At 39.6% G+C, this 21,918-nt stretch overlaps 1 protein-coding gene across 1 annotated transcript in view; it reads left to right on the forward strand.

Annotated features, from left to right (window-relative positions):
* Positions 1 to 1,821: 1,821 nt before the first annotated feature.
* LOC140366044 (guanine nucleotide-binding protein G(i) subunit alpha-2-like) overlaps positions 1,822 to 21,918 on the forward strand; it is a 57,787-nt gene continuing 37,690 nt past the window's right edge. Inside the window, exon 1 of the mRNA XM_072452700.1 lies at positions 1,822 to 2,034. Coding sequence (XP_072308801.1) covers positions 1,917 to 2,034 — 118 coding nt within the window. The 5' untranslated portion in view covers positions 1,822 to 1,916. The remainder of the gene's footprint in view (positions 2,035 to 21,918) is intronic.

Consider the following 21,918-nt stretch of genomic DNA (forward strand, 5'->3'; position numbering starts at 1 on the left):
ATTTGAATTGATTGGTTTGAATGTAAAAGGCCGCCTTGTTGGATTTCCCTCTTTTGACTGTCCATGCTAATATGTTTAACTTCTATAGTTCTTGAAAGTTTTTCAAATGAATGTCTAATTCAAGATCTTGTTTCAATTGTGACAAACTGTAATATTGCTATTACATTCAATACCAGTAGCGGGTGATGTTTATCTGGTGTCTTTTTGTTACACTTTTAACCCCTTGCATCTCATTATGTGTCCATATATTTCAATGTTATGCAGAAAAATGTCTGAGATGTACCATTCCCCTCCAGCGTAAAAGAACAATGCAATGTTTCCCTGTGTGATCTGTATGTTTGTGTGTGTTATATGAAGTAACGCAGCAGAACACCTCTTCAACTAAAGCATAAGGCACAAGTGGCTAATACAACTATGGAGCTAGACCTCTGCAATGTACTGACCCTATCTGTGTGACATTATCAGCCAGCACTTATAAATAATGTACAGATTCCCTTTATATTGGATATGCATATCTAGTTTATATATTGTAAATAGTAACCAGAGTGTAGTCCAGGGTCAAGTATCAATGTAATCATTTTCAAAGTGCTTTTAAACCTTTTTGTCCTCCCTTGATTCATGTCTATTTTCTGGTATCTATACTGTATATTTTAATATGTTGCTGGCAGTCATTGTAATGTAAACAATGTTGCAATAAAGATAATGACATAACATTAATTCAATGTTAATGTGTGTTTTTTTCACTTAGAATATTTGTTTTGGTAATGGTAATATGACATTGCATATTATGTCCTTTGCCAATGCACTTTTTATTTACTAGCATCTTGTTTTACTGACAGGAATAGTCACCTTTTATTAAAATATGAAACTAGCCCTACTTCATCATAATCATCAGCTTCTTCATCATCATCATCATCATCATCATCATCAGCTTCATCATCATCAGCATCATTTCAGACACTTACTTGGTCCTTAGAATAAAAGATAAAAGACAGCACATGGACACGCAGTACATTTATGACTGTATGTCACACGTTCGACTTTTAATGCAAAGATTTAACTGTAAGTCCCTCGTCTTCCACAAGATGGCACTACTGTAATGTTTTATCATCATTACCCCATCATTAAACTATCTAGATTCGACATTAGAAGCAAACGGGAAATATTTTGAAGTAGTCTTAAACTCCTGGTGGTAAAACATGGTGGAGATGTTTGGATGACACCGAGAGGCATTTGCGTAAACGTGAAACAAACGGACTGTTTTTGCCCAAACCAATGCGAACTACATTTCCCATGATGCCGCGGCGCGAGAGTGGGCGGTGGGGCTGAGAGGAGGTGACACTCGGTCAGCTCAGAGCAGACAGAGCTGGGTCCTGCGGCGGGCAACAACCTCTTTGCTCCGGGTGTGGCTCCTAACGTGAGAAATCTCCAAGAATGCGCTAAGGCGGAGGTCGTTACCGAGGCGAAAACACAGCACCGGGGCCGCGTACGACCCTTTTGGATACTTTGGCTCCAGTTTCTTTTGCGCTTTCCCTGTCCCCAGAACCCCGGCCACCGACACGTTCTATCGTTTTGAATAGTTGAAGAAGACCGATGCTTTCATGCTGACTTCTGTACTCTTCTAAGGACCGTGTTCCCGAGCTTCACTCCCGGGCTCGCACCGCTGCACGGAACCGCTGCTTTTTCACCTGCCTTTCCGTGCGCATTACGGACGAGCGCACTTTGTCACGTTAGTCTGACTCTCTTGAAAAAGGGAAGTCATCGCCAACAGCTCGACGAACCCTAACACTTCTGTTCTAACCAGACACAAAGAGGACTACCCCGGCCGGTGGGTCCACTTTAGATACTTTTTTTTTTTAATTTTTCTCTGGGGTATTTTCCACTTAACCGCAGACCTGAAGCGCGCACTGGGAACCATGGGTTGTACGGTCAGTCAGGAAGACAAGGCGGCGGCGGAGCGCTCGAAAATGATTGACAAGAACTTGCGAGAGGACGGCGAGAAAGCGGCGAGGGAAGTCAAGCTGCTGCTGCTGGGTAAGTGCTGTTCCAGTGTTGCACGAGTGGCGCTTTTCCAGACGCGCTGTGCAAGACGTTTCAGCCGTCAGACCGTCAGCATCCTTCCCGTGTCTTCTCTTTTTCGTCTGGCGCGCGGTTTGCCCTGTTGTAGTTAAAGATTCACTGTGTAACTTTTCTGGTGCCGCGTCTCCATTAATATGTCATTGCTTTGCCTGGAATGTTTTGCAGTTTGGCGTTAAACTTATCTTGCGTTTGTTAAATTGCATGTTGCTAATGAAAAACACTGACAATTACGTTCTTACAGTATGTGGGGGGCGCCTCTCCACAGATCTGACCTGTATATTGGCCTGGTAGTGCCACCTGCTTGTCTCCAATTACGTTCTTACAGTATGTGGGGGGCGCCTCTCCACAGATCTGACCTGTATATTGGCCTGGTAGTGCCACCTGCTTGTCTCCAATTACGTTCTTACAGTATGTGGGGGGCGCCTCTCCACAGATCTGACCTGTATATTGGCCTGGTAGTGCCACCTGCTTGTCTCCAATTACGTTCTTACAGTATGTGGGGGGCGCCTCTCCACAGATCTGACCTGTATATTGGCCTGGTAGTGCCACCTGCTTGTCTCCAATTACGTTCTTACAGTATGTGGGGGGCGCCTCTCCACAGATCTGACCTGTATATTGGCCTGGTAGTGCCACCTGCTTGTCTCCAATTACGTTCTTACAGTATGTGGGGGGCGCCTCTCCACAGATCTGACCTGTATATTGGCCTGGTAGTGCCACCTGCTTGTCTCCAATTACGTTCTTACAGTATGTGGGGGGCGCCTCTCCACAGATCTGACCTGTATATTGGCCTGGTAGTGCCACCTGCTTGTCTCCAATTACGTTCTTACAGTATGTGGGGGGCGCCTCTCCACAGATCTGACCTGTATATTGGCCTGGTAGTGCCACCTGCTTGTCTCCAATTACGTTCTTACAGTATGTGGGGGGCGCCTCTCCACAGATCTGACCTGTATATTGGCCTGGTAGTGCCACCTGCTTGTCTCCAATTACGTTCTTACAGTATGTGGGGGGCGCCTCTCCACAGATCTGACCTGTATATTGGCCTGGTAGTGCCACCTGCTTGTCTCCTTGGAGATAACCTCTCCAAAAAGCGACATAGTGCACTGTTAAATGGTTTTAATTAAATGTTCCTATAATGTGGCATAAGGTTAAACAGAAAGTACATTAACTACGTATATTTCCAAAGGTTTGCCCAAAAAGTAGTTTCAAGAATGTTTAAAATGGGGTGGAATCTCTAGTTTTGATCATAAATATTGACATTTTCTGCTGCGTGATGACATAATTATGTCGACTAAACTGACTTTTAAGTGTCTCGAAGAGGGTTTTGTTTTTGTTTGAACAGCTTTTTGAAATGATTATCTTTCTCCCGACAGACGTGACTGCACACACGCTCTGAGTGTAATGGAAATAGTCTTGTGAACTTGGCCTTTCCCCTTTTGTGTCCCACTCGCATGTGAAAAACTAGAATGCGCTGTTTATCCGAGGACTGTTTTTACTCAAACACATCAGCTCAACTGTTTATTCTTGGAAAGTTTGGACTGACAATACGGGCCGATGGACTTGTCCTCTGGTGAAAACCCAGTGTTGACCCTTATAATGCCCGTCTCAAATAGTGAAAGTTGGCAGAGGTTTCCTCCCATTACAAATGACTCGTGGGGTCATTTGTGGCGGGGTTTGATGAGGGATGTTGTTTGGGCACTGGACGAACAGCCTTGACTGTTCCCAGCATCAACATAAGACTTCAAACTAAAATGCACAACAACAAAAATAGATTGAAAACCGTGCACAGGAACTGAATTTCCCAAGAGTTTAAACATTTAATGTTTGGCTTTGACATCAGAGGAAGAGAACAAAGCTCCATCGTATCAGGACAGCAGCTGATAGCTTATCTGAAAGCTTTCAAACTAAGTTGAAGATTTAAAGGTGCAATGCATAACCATTCTCAAAAGGGTTTGCCACCTGCTTGTTAATGCGTCGCCCGGAATGTTCCACACTTTGGCATTAAGCATATCTGTCTTCATTTACTTCCTCACAGGTTTTTTACTGTGAGTAGAGTCATCTCTCCACAGATTTAACCTCTAACTTGGCGTAGCAGTGCTTCCTGCTTGTTTCCATGGAGATGGATATGTTTAATACCATACTGTGGAGCATTCCTCCGCCGGAGCGCTCAGTCGTCCCATAGACTGCTGCCCCCTCGACCCTGGATAAGCGGAAGAAGATGGATAGAATCAAAACATTCATATCTATAGCGACAAGACCATTAATATACTATCTGTAAAAGAATGATCACAATTTCATCATTATTCTCAATTAGTTTGGCCATGATAATATTTCTTGGATCAGAACTTTTTGTTTTTACTTCTACTTCAATATTATTTTTGAAGTATTGCTGCTCTTGAGTGAAAGTTGCAGCTGGATTACTTCAAACCACTATAAACCCTTGAATCTCTGTCCTTTAATCCTAATATGTTGCAACGCCGACTTCTCCAAAACAATGCACTATTTGTCCTCTTCACGTGCGTACGAAATGCTACCTCATGCTGTTTTATTCTTTCCTGGATGATTTGAGATGATTTATTCCTCTCTCTCTCTATATGTACTCCAGTTTCTCTCCTTCTAATGAAACTGCACATATTTCACATCCCTGTTTGGTTCAGGCGCTGCTGCTAACGACGATCTTTGACTCGCTGTGTGTTCGACGAAGACAAAGGTGTGATTTTGTTCCCGGGGCTTGTTCAGACATCTGTCGCTCTGAATCTATTTACGCCACAGAAAAACACCCTGCTCGGCTTCAAATGTTAAGATGCCCAGGCCATTAGAAATAAACAAATATATTTTATTGGGATTAAAAACATGTATGTTCATAGCTGACGGCAGAAATACGATGGCACAGAGTGAGCAGCGGAACAGTTTGGAGCGAGTTTAAGCTGTCTTTTTACATACAGATATGCGACTTACTACTTCTTTGTATGCGTCGTTGTCGTTGTGTGTGTCTTGTGAGTGAAGGTTTGGTCAGTTCATAGAAATGCTCACAACTCATGATCTGCGAGGATGTGTCTGCAGTTGTGTTGTGGTGAGCAGTATTTTAGTCGAGTCATAAATGTCGAATACATTTAAGTTCTGGTTCAAATGCGTCCGTCTTTAAAGAAAATGTTGCATAATCGATTAAACCGCTATTGAATTTAGTGCTTCTGATGTAACCAAGGCTCAGTCTGAATCATAAAACCTCTTCTCTCAGCCAATAGCATGTTTTGTAGATTGATAAGAGTTTATTTAATCACTAATTTGTACCGACGATTTGTTGTTTCTGTCCCGATCGTAATTTTTTATGTAGCACTTTTTGTTTGTGTCTTGTGTAAAGAACATTCAACGTTTAAGATTGTTATTGGGCTATAGTCATCTAAACTTTACGTACATATAACTCTGCCCTGTTTCCATATATTTATTTTCTCAACCACGAGGCCCACGTTCGCACCACAAAGTAAATGTAATGATCATTCTTTTTCTGGCCCAACCCAGCTCTTCAGGTCCCACCAAAACACCGGCTGGTTTTACATTGTTTAGTCTGGTTACCTTTCCCCCTGAGAATCCATTAGTTAATGCAGAGAGGCCCAGGCTTAAGCTCTCATCACAGGAAGCACGGACAGAGGCGTCCGGCCCGTCCGTCTGCGTCGCCAGCACTAGGACTTCCACAGCTGAAACGCCACAGGAGCAGCTGCTGTTTGGGACGTCTGCCGGAAAAAATATTATTAAGTTGTAGCCAATGTGTCACTTTTTTGAATCATACAGACGGTGCTAAATGGGGCTGTAGGCCTTTAGTTGATTAATCGGTCTTTTTAAACTAAAATGTATATTGGTTGACAGATGCTTTTATTCAGATTACATGGATTCATATGGTGAAAAGTTTTTTTTAAAGCCAATTTAAACTCATGAACTACAAGTTTACTCTGTCTTTATGCATTTAAATACACTTTTTCTGCATAAATGTTATTTTTTTGCATGAACTCCCAATGCGGATGTCTTGTGAGTAGATAGGGTTAATCGATAATCGTGATTATTCAGGTCACAATATAATCGTTAAGATAATAATTGTGACCTCCTTACTTGTGATTGCACAGATACATGTCAATGCGTAATAGTTTGAGAGCTAATCGACTAAGAACATGTTTTAGTCAACCAAGAACAGCCCTAGAGCTAAAGCAGTCGGGGAAAAAAACTAGGATCAATTCCGGACTGAACCGAAGGAAAACCTGGACCAAAATGGAGACCAAACCAGAATTTAAAGTAAAAAAAAAATCTACTTATCCGGGACTATAAAGCAGGTCTAACCCAAACCTTTTCTAACATTTTTGCCTAATCTAAAACCTCTGATCTGATTGTGAGTTAAACCAGCCTGTGCTGCTGGAGCGGTGCGAGGACCACAGTTTGAGACTCTTTGTCCTGGAGCCCTGTTACACAATGCTGACATATTGAACAAACGCCGCCTCCAGTATCTGTAAAGGACATGTACTTCTGCTGCGACTAAAAATAGCTGATTTCTGTGCACATATAGGAAAAGTGCTCTGGTGCATACGTGACGCAAACTCACTGTTAATCTCCACTACTGCAGTATGTAATGTAAAGAACAATTATTACAGAGCTGATAGCCATTTAAAGGCGCTGTACCTGCTTTTGACTGACTTCAAAACGCGAGGGCTCACATACAGTATAATTCCTGACATTTTCTGTATTTTTTTCTGTGTTTAGTCCATGACACTTTGCAGACTTCACGTTCACTTTTCTTACATATTCTCAACATCCTAATTATAAGTGCGCTTCACAACTTTCACAGGCCGAAGTCGAGTTTGGGCACTAGAGACGCTTCCGGATTCGCGGCTGATTTAAAAATAGAGCTGGGTTTCGATTCAAATTTCAAGAATTGATTCGATTCCGATCTGATTTCCGATTCGATCCGATTTCGATTTGATCCGGGGGTAAATGTTATTAAAAATGAAAAATGTATTTGAACCGTTTCCTTCACTTCATGACTGTGTAGAGAAGCAACATATTAAAACTAATATTATATCAATATTAAACAGCAAATCTTACAAGTATTGGTAGTTACTGATGGAAGACTGATGAAAAAGTTAAGGGTCAATCTACCTTCAAGAAAGATCATCCAGGAGTCCTGAATTATCTTTCTTGAAGGTAGATTGAAGTTCACTGAGGGAAATGTAGAAAAGAATTTCAATAAAAAAAAAAGAAGCGATCTTTGGACGTACGAATCGATAATCGCTCATTAATATGCGAATTGATTAAAAATCGGAAATTTGATTATTTCAACCCAGCTCTATTTAAAAACGCTTGGATGTTTGAGCTTAGAATGCCGGTATATTTCTTTCTTTTTTTCTCGTGGGGTTCTGGGTCCGGTTGTGAAGGATGGCTGCGGCAGTATTGATCAGAGTTAAGAGAAGGCCAGCTGTAGTCTTCAGTTGTGGAGAACATCCATCATGCTGCGTGGGAGAAACCTGAGCTGTGGACCAAACGCATTGAGAATTGAGGATACGATGATGGATGACTGCGTTGTGACTGTAGTTCTTGTGGAGTATTCTCAACAGGCGATGCACATGGGAAGAGGAGGGTAGAATAATGTATGTTTATGAATGAAGGATTGCAAATCAAAGCATTGCATTGGCTTATAATGTGGGTAAAGTATCCTAGTATTTAAGTTTATTGTACTGCAACTATTATCTCTCACAGCAACCGAGAACGTTATTTAATTTTAGACCTGGGAGATGTATCAAAACTGGATAATATCACAAGGCTAGAGGCTGATTTTAATTTTATCAATATTTCCTTCTACTATAGTTTACATAAAGCAAACAAAAATCTATTTGACGCGTTTTTTCCCCAAATTGTACATAGCATTCATATTTGTTGCGCCCCCCAATGTAAACCTCTGAACCCTTGGCACAGGTCAGTACAGTCTTTTCTAAATCCATCCAGTAACTCGCTGACCCGTGTAATGTGCAGTTGTGTGTTTACATGGCGTTTCTCTGGTCAGCTCGCGCCGCTCAAAGCCGCCGTTCCACAATAGTGATGCTGAGGTGTCATTACAAGTCACCGTGTATTAAACTGAGCACTGGAGAAACACAGTCAGATGTACAGTTGCTGAGACCCAAAGAAATGGAGCTAAGTTAGTATTTTCTAAACCGTTTTTGGTGCTAAACAACGATTCGATGAACAATTCCTGCACAATTTATCACAAAAGTATCGATATCAATATTATCAACGCAATCGATATCGCAACAAGCTAAAGCTCCTCCATCTCACAGAAAGAGTTGTTGTTTTTTTAAATGAAAATGATGAAAAAAATGTGTAAAGCAATAGCCCCCCTAAGACGATCGTAAAGAGGTATAACTTGTTGAAATCAGTGAAAATGTCAAGGAGTGGAAACGTGTCGAAGTTCCTACAATCCTAAAATACAATAACATATAGTGTCTGCTTTATGACATCATAAGCAGACACTCAATAATCACCATATTATTAAGATAAGATAAGATATTCCTTTATTGTCCCACATGGGGAAATTTCATATTATCACCATATTATAAATGTTGCTGCACTTATCACACAGCCATTTTACATATCGCAATCATTTCTAATATTCTGGAGCCGTAATTCCACCTCATAGTAAAAAAACAACTACAACATCAACAACGTCTGAGTTAGATTGAGTTTGTGTTTTGCTGCGTGTCAAGTTCTGTGATGCTTTCGACTGAAAATTGAACCGCATTACCTAAAATAAATAATACTTGTTATTTGTTAAACTTTTTCTTAAAAATTGCATTTCATTTGAATTCCACTTGTCGAGAACCTTGAAGTTCTTGTTGTCAAATGGAGCATCCATTTTACCGCACACTTACCATTTTATTCTGGATATTTTGAAGCACTAAATATTCCCAAAGACACAAAAAGTTTTTTGTATTAGCTCTCCCTTGTTAGTTGGTTTCCTTGACCTGGTTGGCACAGCAGTCATGCCTCACTCATCCTCGTGACGCAGGTCGATCACCGACGTTCGAGATGAATGCTCTGAGTGTCTCGCAGTATCCTGCAATTACAGACCGAGCTCGCAGATAAAGATAAAGACCACTCACGCTGCGCAGGGAAGACGAGAAGATAGCACCTGATGAGAGGCGACGTGGGCGGGACAGACTCGGGATTGGAGACGGGTCGATGAGCGGAAGAAGGTTTAGGAGACGGATGCAGGGGGTTCACAGCAGACTCATGCACACAATGACAAAGGCAGTTCCCTCATACTTCTAGGTTCTGCTAACTATAGTATCATTGGCAGAAAGGAATACTTCAGGGAATCATAAATGTTCTGGCGACAACACTTCACAGTCGTCAGTTATTATATTACAGAATAAAAGAAAACCTTGAGGAGATGTTTTGTAGCAGACTTTAGCTCGGAGCTCATTTCCATCTGCAGACCTCGACACAAACGCACACGCCGCCTGACAACTTTAAGATGAATGAATACCGTTTCTCAAAACCGTTGACCATGGGTTGAAGTATGGTCTTCTAAATGTAGAGCACACGTTTTTTTCTTACGTCAAGGCACAGAGAGGCTCAACAGAAAGTGAATCAGCCGATAATACGTGAAACACAGTGAAATCAAGCAAAGAAATCAATAAAATCATGCGTTCGTCCCCAAAAACCTTTGTCTGCACTAGAGATGTCAAATTAAATGTTCCTGTTATTGTCAGAACTAGGAACTCGCCACATTCATTGTAGGTTGAGGTGGGCAATATATCAAAATGTAGATGATACTGTGAATGTTGTTTTTGAAGACACAATCGACTGAGTGTATCGTTTATGCTACAAAAAGAGACGATTACAACATACTTTCTTCATTTTTAAACTTTCAAATCAGGTCTAAGGTGATATTTCTGCACTTTGATGATTACATTTTCAAACATTTCACATTTGTCTTATAATTAAACCCCAGCTAACACGTTTAAAGACATCTTTTAACACATTTCTCTTGTATCGACTTAATATCGTCTGAATAAATATCGAGACTCAAGTGATTGCCCTGATATTTTTGTATTTGACTTGATTATGTTTCCCTTGTTAGTTTGGTTATAAATGTCTCTCGATTATCCAATTGTGGCCGATCAGCTCGATAATGTTGTTAGCGAAATGGAGATTACGGCTCGGGCGATTGAGTTGGAGAGGGATGCGGAGCAAAGATGGCGCGAGCTTCTGCAAATGCTGGAAAGAACCTGTAATCACTTAAGTTGAAGGCCAATTTTGAAGTTGGAAACATCGGCTTTGAGTGCAGCCTGAACGAAAAAAGTTATATTGATTAGTCTCAAGTTTCTTAAGCAAAATAGAATGGTTTCAATACAGACTTTTAATCATTTAGCCCAAAAAACAGTTACATTTCGGCTCCAAACCGCATGCTTTACTTTAAATAAAAGCACGTCATATTGCTGACAGTTTGACATGAAATAATCTGGATTAAAATGGTATTAACTGTTTTACACTGTATTACAAGTGAATTAAATGCAATGTACCTGATTTTCAGCGTCTTAAAATGTGAAAAAAAACAGTTCATTTTTAAACCGTTTGTAGCAGGCCACATGGATCGCTCATTTACCAAATATATTCCCAGCAAACTAAATATTAAAAACACTTTTTAAAACTTTTGACACCAGAGTAAGGTTTGAGCTGACAAACGGCACACTTCCTGCTTCTCTGAGAATCAAACGCTCTATAATTACAGAGAAAACGTTGCGGTCTCATTTTAGATGCTTTTATAAAATATCTGCTCTGTGGCATGAACAGATTTGACTTCTTCATAAACAGATTTGACTTCTTAACATACAAAAACATCAGGTACACTCACTTTAAATTTGAAGCATATTAAACAGCCAGACAAATGCATGTTCATACCAATTCTGCCAATCAGCAATTCGTGCGAAATATTGAACGGTCCTTTGATCATTATGCATTATGACTTGTTGAACTGGGAAAAACAAGTGCTATAATGTCCTGAAGAAATGTCTGCCCCATCTAGGGTCAAAGTCAGTGTTACGATTGGGCCCGTTATGAAAAGAAACGATTGATTATTCACGATTATCGACGCCACAACCCAAACAGCGAAGCTTTCTTTCATTCCCAGGGTCTTAAAGCGTTTCTCCAACTTTATGAAAAGACACTTTCTGACTGATAAAGTTATGTTGCTGCGACATTATAATGTGGGATAAGAAATTAGGGCTAAAATCCTTCCCAATCTAATTTTATTAACGACTATACTGTGTCTGGCGGTGAGCGGTGAATCGTTTTCCTCCAAACTCTACCGCCCCCGCTTCAGATGTCAAAGTTCTTCATGTTCTCCACTCCTTTTGCGTCTTTCTAAACGACAGGAGGCTTCACTTTGTCCTGGTACTCACTGTTTTAACGCCGCGCACTGCCCCACTCCCAGAATGCATTTCCTCCTTTTTACTCTGGAGGAATAAAAATTATGATCGCTGCATGTAACAATAAACCCAGAGCCTTTTATACAACTTTACTGCTGCAAATGAAAGTAGGAATAGGTGAAATGCAATAAATATGAACATTATTTTATGCCACTGATGCAAAAGTTCTGACGATTCCAGAAAAAATATTGCTAAATGTTCAATATAATAAAAAACATCCGGTGCAATAAATAATAAATGGAAGAATGAAAAAAGTTGTAAAGAATTTATAATAACTTTTTTTTGGACTTGGAATGTCAAGATTATTGAGTTAATCGATAATCGTGAGTATTTAGGTCACAATATAATAATTGTGGAAATTTTAGAAGCAAAATTATGTGGTTTTAATTCAATTTATAGTTACTTTATATTTAGATGCATTTATTGTATTTTTTCTGGCTGTTTTTGTCACATTTACTTTATTTTTTTGGCATTCAGACTGTTCCATTTCATTAAGCCGGTCACAGACTTGAGAAAAAATAATGTGTTGGACAAGATTTCACATAATAATCATTAAATCGGGATGTTATTGATCCAAAACAGTCTGCTAAACTTGCCAAACATCACTTCTCGCCACTCTTGTATCAGATGCAGTTCTACCACAAAGGCCTTTCTTTATCAGCTCCATCATTTAGAACTCTCTTTGGGTTTTGGACTGTCAAAGCTCTAATTGGGAAGAACAGAGGAGTCTGAGTTTGAGAGGCGGATGACGGCGGAGAGAATGTCATGGTTTTCACTTTGGTAAATCAGTCTTTGCCTCGGGCCCCGGTGAAGGCAGCTGCGCCAGTTCACAAGTGCATAAAAGTCTACCAAACCACATTCGCCTGACAAAAAAGGGGAAACGCTCATGCTCTGCTAAGTGTTGCCAAATTGAAAATGAATCAGAACAAATGCAGCCAAATTTATGAATGGAAGCTGAAGTGAACTTGAATGAGGTTTTGTGGTCGTTTTGAGTTCATTTTTAAAGTTTTTTTTTTTTTGCTTTGATGGATTTGGAGATGGAATTTTTCACCTTTTAGTCAATGAAGGACTTTATATTTTACATTTTAATTTGCAATCTGTCTGTCTTTCTGCTGAATTCCACCTGTAAATCAACTTAAACATCATCACAGAAAAGTGCTGACTGTCAGGCCGATATTTCTCATTTGTGCCAAAATGGTGTCAGAGCATCACAAATCACGGGGGGTAGGTGAAAACAGACATTTTTGGGTCAATGGTGGTAGATAACTCAAACTGCAGAATCACTCTAAATACAACTGTGAGCGTGTACATGAGAAGAGAAGGGTCTGTTTGAATCCCTCTAATCCCATCATGACGGGATTGTGGACTTTAGCACCGTGTTTGCGCCTGGCATAGTGTTTATTAACCATCAGCACCTACAGCATGTTTTTCAGCAATTGCGGCAAATTGATTTACACCAAGAAATTAGAAATGGGATATTGAAAGACGTCACAAACCAACGCTCTCAAAACCAATCAAAGCTAATGTGAGTGAGGCCACCCAAGGCCTCCAAGCAATTTCACCGCTTTTAATGGCACATAACGAGCCATTTCAAGAGCCCTGAAACTTCCACGCTCCAGTGAATTACAAGCGTATGTTTTTCCAGAGCAACTGTCGCAGTTCACGCTCATTCATTTCACATTTTCATATCTTCCTCCCACTCGTTTTTTTTAGGGAGTGTCTACAGAGCCGCGAAACTGCCATGTTATTTTTTGCCGCTGCTCCTGAAACTGCTGGGCTATTTGATCGCGCCGGGTTAGGTCCTGGGGTTAGGATCAGGGTTAGGGTTAGGGTTAGGTCTTGGGGTTAGGGTTAGGGTTAAGGTTAGGGTTAGGATCAGGGTTAGGGTTAAGGTTAAGGTTAGGTCTTGGGGTTAGGGTTAGGATCAGGGTTAGGGTTAAGGTTAAGGTTAGGTCTTGGGGTTAGGGTTAGGATCAGGGTTAGGGTTAGGATCAGGGTTAGGGTTAAGGTTAGGTCTTGGGGTTAGGGTTAAGGTTAGGGTTAGGATCAGGGTTAGGGTTAGGGTTAAGGTTAAGGTTAAGGTTAGGATCAGGGTTAGGGTTAAGGTTAGGGTTAGGATCAGGGTTAGGGTTAAGGTTTAGGTTAGGATCAGGGTTAGGATTAGGGTTAGGGTTAGGGTTAAGGTTAGGTCTTGGGGTTAGGTCTTGGGGTTAGGTCTTGGGGTTAGGGTTAAGGTTAGGGTTAGGATCAGGATCAGGGTTAGGGTTAGGGTTAAGGTTAGGATCAGGATCAGGGTTAGGGTTAGGGTTAGGGTTAGGATCAGGATCAGGGTTAGGGTTAGGGTTAAGGTTAAGGTTAGGGTTAGGTCTTGGGGTTAGGGTTAAGGTTAAGGTCAGGGTTAGGGTTAGCCATGAAGCTATTTGACCGCGCCGCGGCTCCGCAGCCACGGCCTTTTTTTAAACCTTGATCTAAAATGGAAAGTCTGAGTTTGGGACTTGATTGTACATGTTTTAGTGGCAGAGAGAGAACAAGCAAACACAGAAAGACCACACCATCTGGAACTCGAGTTTATTCAATGATGGACACATTATTTTCATAGTATTGTCAGTAAAACACAAAAAAACAATGAAAATCTACTACTACTAACTATTACTACTACTATTATTAATGGAAAATAACATCAATAATAACACATTTCATCCAATAGCCTCAATATACTGTCGGAAAGAATTAAATATTAAACCTCATTGTGGTTTTATTTTGTCCCTCCCGTGTTCCACTTATGAATATAAGTATTGAGTTGTTAAATGATGTTAGATGTGTCTGTTTCGATGCGTTTCATCTTCATTTATGTGAGCTCTTTTCTTCCTCCGGGCTAGTCATTTCATCCGTCAGTTATAGAAGTGGCAGCACACTTCCTCTGAACACTTTGTCTCCTCCGCTTCTGCCTTTCGTCTGAGCAATCTGCAGCTGCCGTCAGGCGTGATGTCACTTCCTGTTTGATGCTCTGGCCCCCCCTCTTCCTCTGCCACTTCCTCTTCCTCTCTGTTTGCCTCCCTCCCTCCCTCCCTCTCTCTCTCTTTCTTGCTCTGTCATTCCTCACTTTTCTCTCCTCCTCTTCCTCCTCTTCCTCTCATTCTCTCTGCTCTCCCCTTCTTCTTTTTCTCCTCCTCTTTCTCCTCTTCCTCTCATTCTCTCTGCTCTCCCCTTCTTCTTTTTCTCCTCCTCTTCCTCTCATTCTCTCTGCTCTCCCCTTCTTCTTTTTCACCTCCTCTTCCTCTCATTCTCTCTGCTCTCCCCTTCTTCTTTTTTCTCCTCTTTCTCCTCTTCCTCTCATTCTCACTGCTCTCTCCTTCTTCTTTTTCTCCTCCTCTTCCTCTCATTCTCTCTGCTCTCTCCTTCTTCTTTTTCTCCTCCTCTTCCTCTCATTCTCTCTGCTCTCTCCTTCTTCTTTTTCTCCTCCTCTTCCTCTCATTCTCTCTGCTCTCCCCTTCTTCTTTTTCACCTCCTCTTCCTCTCATTCTCTCTGCTCTCCCCTTCTTCTTTTTTCTCCTCTTTCTCCTCTTCCTCTCATTCTCACTGCTCTCTCCTTCTTCTTTTTCTCCTCCTCTTCCTCTCATTCTCTCTGCTCTCTCCTTCTTCTTTTTCTCCTCCTCTTCCTCTCATTCTCTCTGCTCTCTCCTTCTTCTTTTTCTCCTCCTCTTCCTCTCATTCTCTCTGCTCTCTCCTTCTTCTTTTTCTCCTCCTCTTCCTCTCTTTCTCTCTGCTTTCTCCTCTTCCTCTTCTTCCTCTCATTCTCTCTGCTCTCCTTTTTTTCCTCCGTTCACACCCCCATTTCTCTCTCTCCTCATTTTGAGTGCTGTTGTCTTTATTTTTATTCATTATGAAGAAAAACAACTTGCCTTGTCGTTGGGCGGAGTCTAAAGAGCCAGATAAACGTTTTATTCATTGACTAATCATTTTAATATTCATGTAAATATGTCAATACTTTTGGAGTCTCCCTATAACGATATTCAGACCATACTAGGTCAGTCCAACAGAAATGTTTTACAACACATCTGAATGTATTAGTTGAGGTTTAATTATGAGGAAAAACAGTGTTTACTATAAACGATTAACTGGATTCAAATTTAGCATATATCTTTAAAACAACATTTACAATATTATCTCAATTTTGATCGATTTCCCACTTATACAGGCCACTTTAATCTGCCTTTTCACTTTGTTTAGTAGTACTTTGTTTAGTAGTAATAATTTTGCGACTGTAACCAGCTCCATGTGGCTCTTTTAGTAGGTTAAATGCATGTCGTAGTCTCTTAGTCTAAAGCAGAGTGTGAAGCAGAAGTGGACTCTTTAGTAGTTTGGGTTTGCTGCAGGAAGCCGCACACCCATCCTGTGTTAGTCTGGGACGTTTCGTAAAACTTCTGTTGCCCTCAGCAGCCTTACACCACTTTGTTTAGTGGTTTTAGTTTAGATACTGAGGTTAATGCACGGGCCTTGATTTCAACAGAGGATTTTAGGGAGACACTGAGGATGAATAGAATGAAATAAGTTTCATTCTATTCACCCTCAGTGTCTCCCTCCTTTAGTTTTACATTTTGTGCATAATTTTGTGCATAAATGAGAATTTTCATGTGCAAAACGGCCAAAATTGCTCTTCTTTGGGACTTATGAATCTGAAAAATGGACAGAACCAGGTTTAAATGTCTTTATTTTGTCAACATATTAGATACAAAACGTATACAGATGGGGATTTGGGATATTTTATTTAGTATTTGAGTGATTTACTGTAGATTCTACTCTGACAATGTTCAAATCTAAGCTAAAAACAGTTTTGTTTAGCTGCGCATATGACTGAAAGGATTTTTTCTTTGCACTCTTCTTTTTTGTTTGTGATTTTATTAGTTTAGAAAATCAGTTGGATTGATCATTTTTAATTTAGTTAATTTTATTGTATTTCTGTTTCTGTCATTTCTTTGTGATTTGAATGCATTTTTCCTGCTGTGAAGCACTTTGAATTGCCTTGTGTATGAAATGTGCTCTACAAATAAACTTGCCTTGCCTTGCCTAGATCTTACTAAAAATATGTGTACAAATTCTAATTTTGCCACATTTTTTTAGATCTAAAGTTTTAATAAATCAGAGTTTGAATTGGATATCAACAAAAATCCTTCAGCACAATCTCAAACTCAAACTGTTAAATTGGTTTGGTGTGTGTAGGTGCTACTTTAAGGACTGATCTTCATGTCTCTGTGAAAGTGTGTCTTATGTGATTATTTGTATTAGTGTATTTTATCTAGCGTATAATCTGTGGATGTGAGTGGATGAAATAAAAAAATAAATAGAAGCTTCTTCCGCATGTTGAAAGTGCAAACTGACCTGTAGTGTCTCGCCTTAACACACCTTTCTAACACTTTTCCCCATTATATTAATAGTGTTGCTTAGGGAAAACAATAGATAAATACAATAAAACAATCAGACTAGAACATATCTGATTGTTACTGGTGTTCACACACAAAAAGAGGCAACAACAAAGTTTGCTAGTAATAAATGACGGCAGACAAGGCAGAACTTATTTTTGTACTTTTTTAGCATTTTTAAGCTGATCTGCAGAGAAACAGGCCACTTCCTCTTTTTTTCCCCATACCAATTGTTTTTAAAGTGGCATTCTTTGTCATGGACTTCTACCCAGTGGCTCAGCTTAAATAGTTTTAGTTTTATTATAAGTGTACATTAGGAACATTATATTTATTTTACTGTATTGTCTTTATTTACTTCTGCAGTGAGACTTCTCTCCCTCTGTAGCAGCTTGACCACAGTATTTAATATATATTTCTGGCACGTCTGTCGGTAGAGGCGCTGCCATGAACTTGAAAGGATTTGGGAAAGAATGTGGTGTTTTGTTTTCCACCTCCATAAAAGTTTAGCTGCATAAAATGTCCCAGACCCCACAAGAGGCCTGCGAGAACAATGCACCGCAGGATCATCCATTGTCATTTAAAAAGTTGAGTACAGAAGAAAAGTAAAACATGCAAAATCAGCCTTTCTAATCAGTTATACTCATTGATCGTTGATATAAAGGCATTCTGAGCTTTTTAGAACGTCAAAACAAAGTAATCACAATTAAATTCTATTCCTGTAAAATTAAAGAAGTACCAGTTTTTCACATACATTCTTCTTTCTATCACAAGCAGCATGTATTATTATCTTTTAACAATACCTGGCTCATGATTGTGATCTATTATCTATTTATTAATTGAATATTCTCATTTTTGTCCTAGCGATGACAGGATCTTTCCCCTCATATTATTCTTGATTTATTAAAAACAAAAAGAATGCCTTAAATGTTACCTTCCTGGACATCGGTCATACAGATGTTTATGAGCCCACTGAAAAATATGTCTCAATTCTGCTCCAAACCGCATTTTACTATAGACTTTTCCTACCATTTAAAAAAAAATATTTTCTCTGAGGCTATTGTTTTGAAATGAGCAGAATTGTGTTTAAAATCTCAAATATTAATTAAGATTTAGTCATTTTTAATCGTCAATAGGGTTGTCTTTTGTTGTCACGCTCTTGTCATTAAGAATATGTCGTTTGGAGGGAATTTCAGGCGTTGGAAGAAGACATTTTACTCTTTATTGTGTGTTTAACAGCACCAATTAAAAGTCTGTATTGAAAAGCATTTTCATTTGTGTTGAAATGGACTTATCAATATGACAAAAACATTTCATTTTTTTCGTTTTATCGCTCGCTTCTGTTTCTTATCTTGACATGGAACATACTCTTTCCCAACACTACAAATCTCCTTTTTTACTTAACCTCTGATGTCTTAATATGACTGCTATATTGCAGTTCTGTGCTGGCTCTGAGCGTGATTCTCAGTAACACTTTACTATTTAATTAAAGGAAGTGATGCGATTGTGCCTTGTTCCTGCTGCGGCCTGTCCTCGGGCTCGCTGTGAATCAAAGACGCTTCAGTTCACGCTCTCGTCTGTTCCGGTGTCGACGTGCGCACTCGGGCGAACTCTCAATGAGCTCCAACACACACAGACACTTCTATAGGTTTGTAGTGAATGTGAATATATGGCCTGGTGATCACGCCTGGAAACCCCCCGTATATGTTTGATTTGCAGGTTTTATAACCGTCAAATACGTTTTACGAGACCCTAAAGCCGAGAGTAAATTAAATCATATCAGAAGCTCCACACTGTGTTTAATTGAAGTCATAAAATTAATTTCGAACAGGGATTAAAAAGATACTGACAGTGTCACAATGATATGTTGACACTACATGTTCACTTATATTCATTTACATAATTTTTTTGAATGTTTTAAAGTGCTTTAGATCAAAATAGATGGTCACATAATATATTTAAATGTGCTAATTAAAGGTATTATATGCAAATGTTCTTCGTCTTTATTAGGTATGGGACAATTACCAATTACAATTCTATTCTTGTAAATCTGAACTTTCAAAATTATTAATGTCTTTTTGTCTCCAGCCATTCCATGCAATGGAATGCGACGAGACTTTGTCATTGCCTGGTTTCTTCTTCTTGCTATTATTAATGGTCATTTTGCCACAACTCGGGCATTTTTGACCCCCTGAACATTGATGAATGTCACACATGGGACATAGACGTGATCGGCTCGGCCCGAACTCCAATAAAATGGAGGTTGCGAGAACGCCCGTCGCAACAGCGCCGACTAGTTCAAAAAAGAAGAAACATGAAACGCTTAATCTTTGGCCTAGGCACATGAGACTTGGAACAGTGATAGTTACCTTTGACGAGTAAAACACACCTGGCAGCATCGCTCTATGATAAACAGGAAGTCAGCCATGTGGAATCAAAGCGGCGCCGCCATGTTTGACTTTTTTTTTCAACATCGTACTTGTCCTAGGTTTTTTGTCCGATCGAGCTCAAAACAACACTTTTTTTTTTGCATCTAAAGACACTGAAATTGAATAAATATTAAAAAAAACAATTTGACCTTGCGCTAAAAAAATGAGACGCCCTCAAAAAGGCTTAATTTCCTGTTTTTTCGAGGTCGCTCATAATATGATTGCTCTACGGAGCTCATATTTCACTCACTAATGCGTTTTTATGGTCTAATTGGAAATAATTAATACCATGTAACAAATTGACTCTATAGCGCCCCCTACCCATTGTGTGAAAAACTCAACAGCTGATTTGTTTGAAACTCATGGATTATATTCTCCTCAAGACGCCATGAAAAAGTGCATTGCAGATATTGTGTATTTTCACAATTGGCCAGCAGAGGTGCAATTAATGCCTTCACTTCCTCTTACTCTTTTGTTTTGATGGAACATTTCCTCTCGTGCCGTAGTCTTAGCGTTAGCATCAGCGTTAGCGGCGGGTCTCTGTTGCTCGGTGACGGAGGTACAGGGAGGAGGGGGGTTAAAGTCTAAAGAATAAAGTGTAAAGAATAAAGTCTAAGAGAAGAAAAGTCTAAGAGAAGAAAAATCTAAGAGAAGAAAAGTCTAAGAGAAGAAAAGTCTAAGAGAAGAAAAGTCTAAGAGAAAGTCTAAGAGTAAAAGTCTAAGAGTAAAAGTCTAAGAGTAAAAGTCTAAGAGTAAAAGTCTAAGAGTAAAAGTCTAAGAGTAAAAGTCTAAGAGTAAAAGTCTAAGAGTAAAAGTCTAAGAGTAAAAGTCTTAAGAGTAAAAGTCTTAAGAGTAAAAGTCTTAAGAGTAAAAGTCTTAAGAGTAAAAGTCTTAAGAGTAAAAGTCTTAAGAGTAAAAGTCTTAAGAGTAAAAGTCTTAAGAGTAAAAGTCTTAAGAGTAAAAGTCTTAAGAGTAAAAGTCTTAAGAGTAAAAGTCTTAAGAGTAAAAGTCTTAAGAGTAAAAGTCTTAAGAGTAAAAGTCTAAGAGTAAAAGTCTTAAGAGTAAAAGTCTTAAGAGTAAAAGTCTTAAGAGTAAAAGTCTAAGAGTAAAAGTCTAAGAGTAAAAGTCTAAGAGTAAAAGTCTAAGAGTAAAAGTCTAAGAGTAAAAGTCTAAGAGTAAAAGTCTTAAGAGTAAAAGTCTTAAGAGTAAAAGTCTTAAGAGTAAAAGTCTAAGAGTAAAAGTCTAAGAGTAAAAGTCTAAGAGTAAAAGTCTAAGAGTAAAAGTCTAAGAGTAAAAGTCTAAGAGTAAAAGTCTAAGAGTAAAAGTCTAAGAGTAAAAGTCTAAGAGTAAAAGTCTAAGAGTAAAAGTCTAAGAGTAAAAGTCTAAGAGTATAAAAGTCTAAGAGTATAAAAGTCTAAGAGTATAAAAGTCTAAGAGTATAAAAGTCTAAGAGTATAAAAGTCTAAGAGAATAAAAGTCTAAGAGAATAAAAGTCTAAGAGAATAAAAGTCTAAGAGAATAAAAGTCTAAGAGAATACAGTGTCGGGGATATCGCGATCAAAACACAGGGAAGGCGGTCGCGCGGAGGGCGAGAGCCATCATCTACCGCAGCTTTAATTTAACTTTGACATGCAAAGCAATTTGAGTATATTTCAATTTTCAAACCGTATTGTGATGTCATAGTCAGAGTTCATTTATTTGACAATCCTAATCTCCAACCAGGTTTTCTTGGCTTAAACCGCTCTGAGCCAACTCGCCTCTCCACAGAACTGGCTTGTAACCTGTCTTTTGCAGGGCAGTAGCATTAGGTTGAGCAGGTGGCGGACTCTCCACTAGGGAAGTGACTTAATTCAACACAAATTGGTTAAGTTTGCCACCAGAACACGCTGTTCTCTCGTGGGAATCGCTGCACTGCCAAGTCGGAGATTACTCGTCCTGAACATTGTAATTTCTTGTTCCGTGAGACCTCCAGAACCAGAAAAACCATACATGTAATAACCAAACATGATAATAGCCTTGCATAATTAGCTTTGAGATGTCACTCTGTACTTGACTAATCACGATTGTCTTTGGTCCCTTTGGCTCGGTCGTCTGCTGGCACCGAGCTGGAGGTTTGGAAAAAACAATACGCGAGGCTGTAATTCACATTATTAGGATTTGGTTTGAGACAGCGCAGCGCTTTGTGGAGTCGGTGACGCTCGTGTGTGCATAATCATTGTAATTAAAGAACATGGGGAATATCAACAACGGCTGCAGGAGCTGTGGTGCGGTTCAGCAGAGAGAGTGAATGTGCAGCGTCGTGCTAAAGGCGTATTTTGAAAGCACTGATCTCGCTAAATGGAGCTTCTGACCAATGCTACGTTCACGCTGCAGGTCAAATCCGATTTTGTTTTGCACATAATGTGACTTGTATACGTTTTGTTTATGACAGTATGAACAGCACACATCCAATTATTTGCAAATCCGACCCAGGCCACTTTTGTATGTGGAAATAAATCTGATATGTGTCCGTACTTGTAGAATGCCACT

This window comes from Eucyclogobius newberryi, unplaced genomic scaffold (genome assembly GCF_026437365.1).
Source record: "Eucyclogobius newberryi isolate DKJ021-1_F unplaced genomic scaffold, fEucNew1.0.hap1 SCAF_19, whole genome shotgun sequence".
NCBI lineage: Eukaryota > Metazoa > Chordata > Actinopteri > Gobiiformes > Gobiidae > Eucyclogobius > Eucyclogobius newberryi.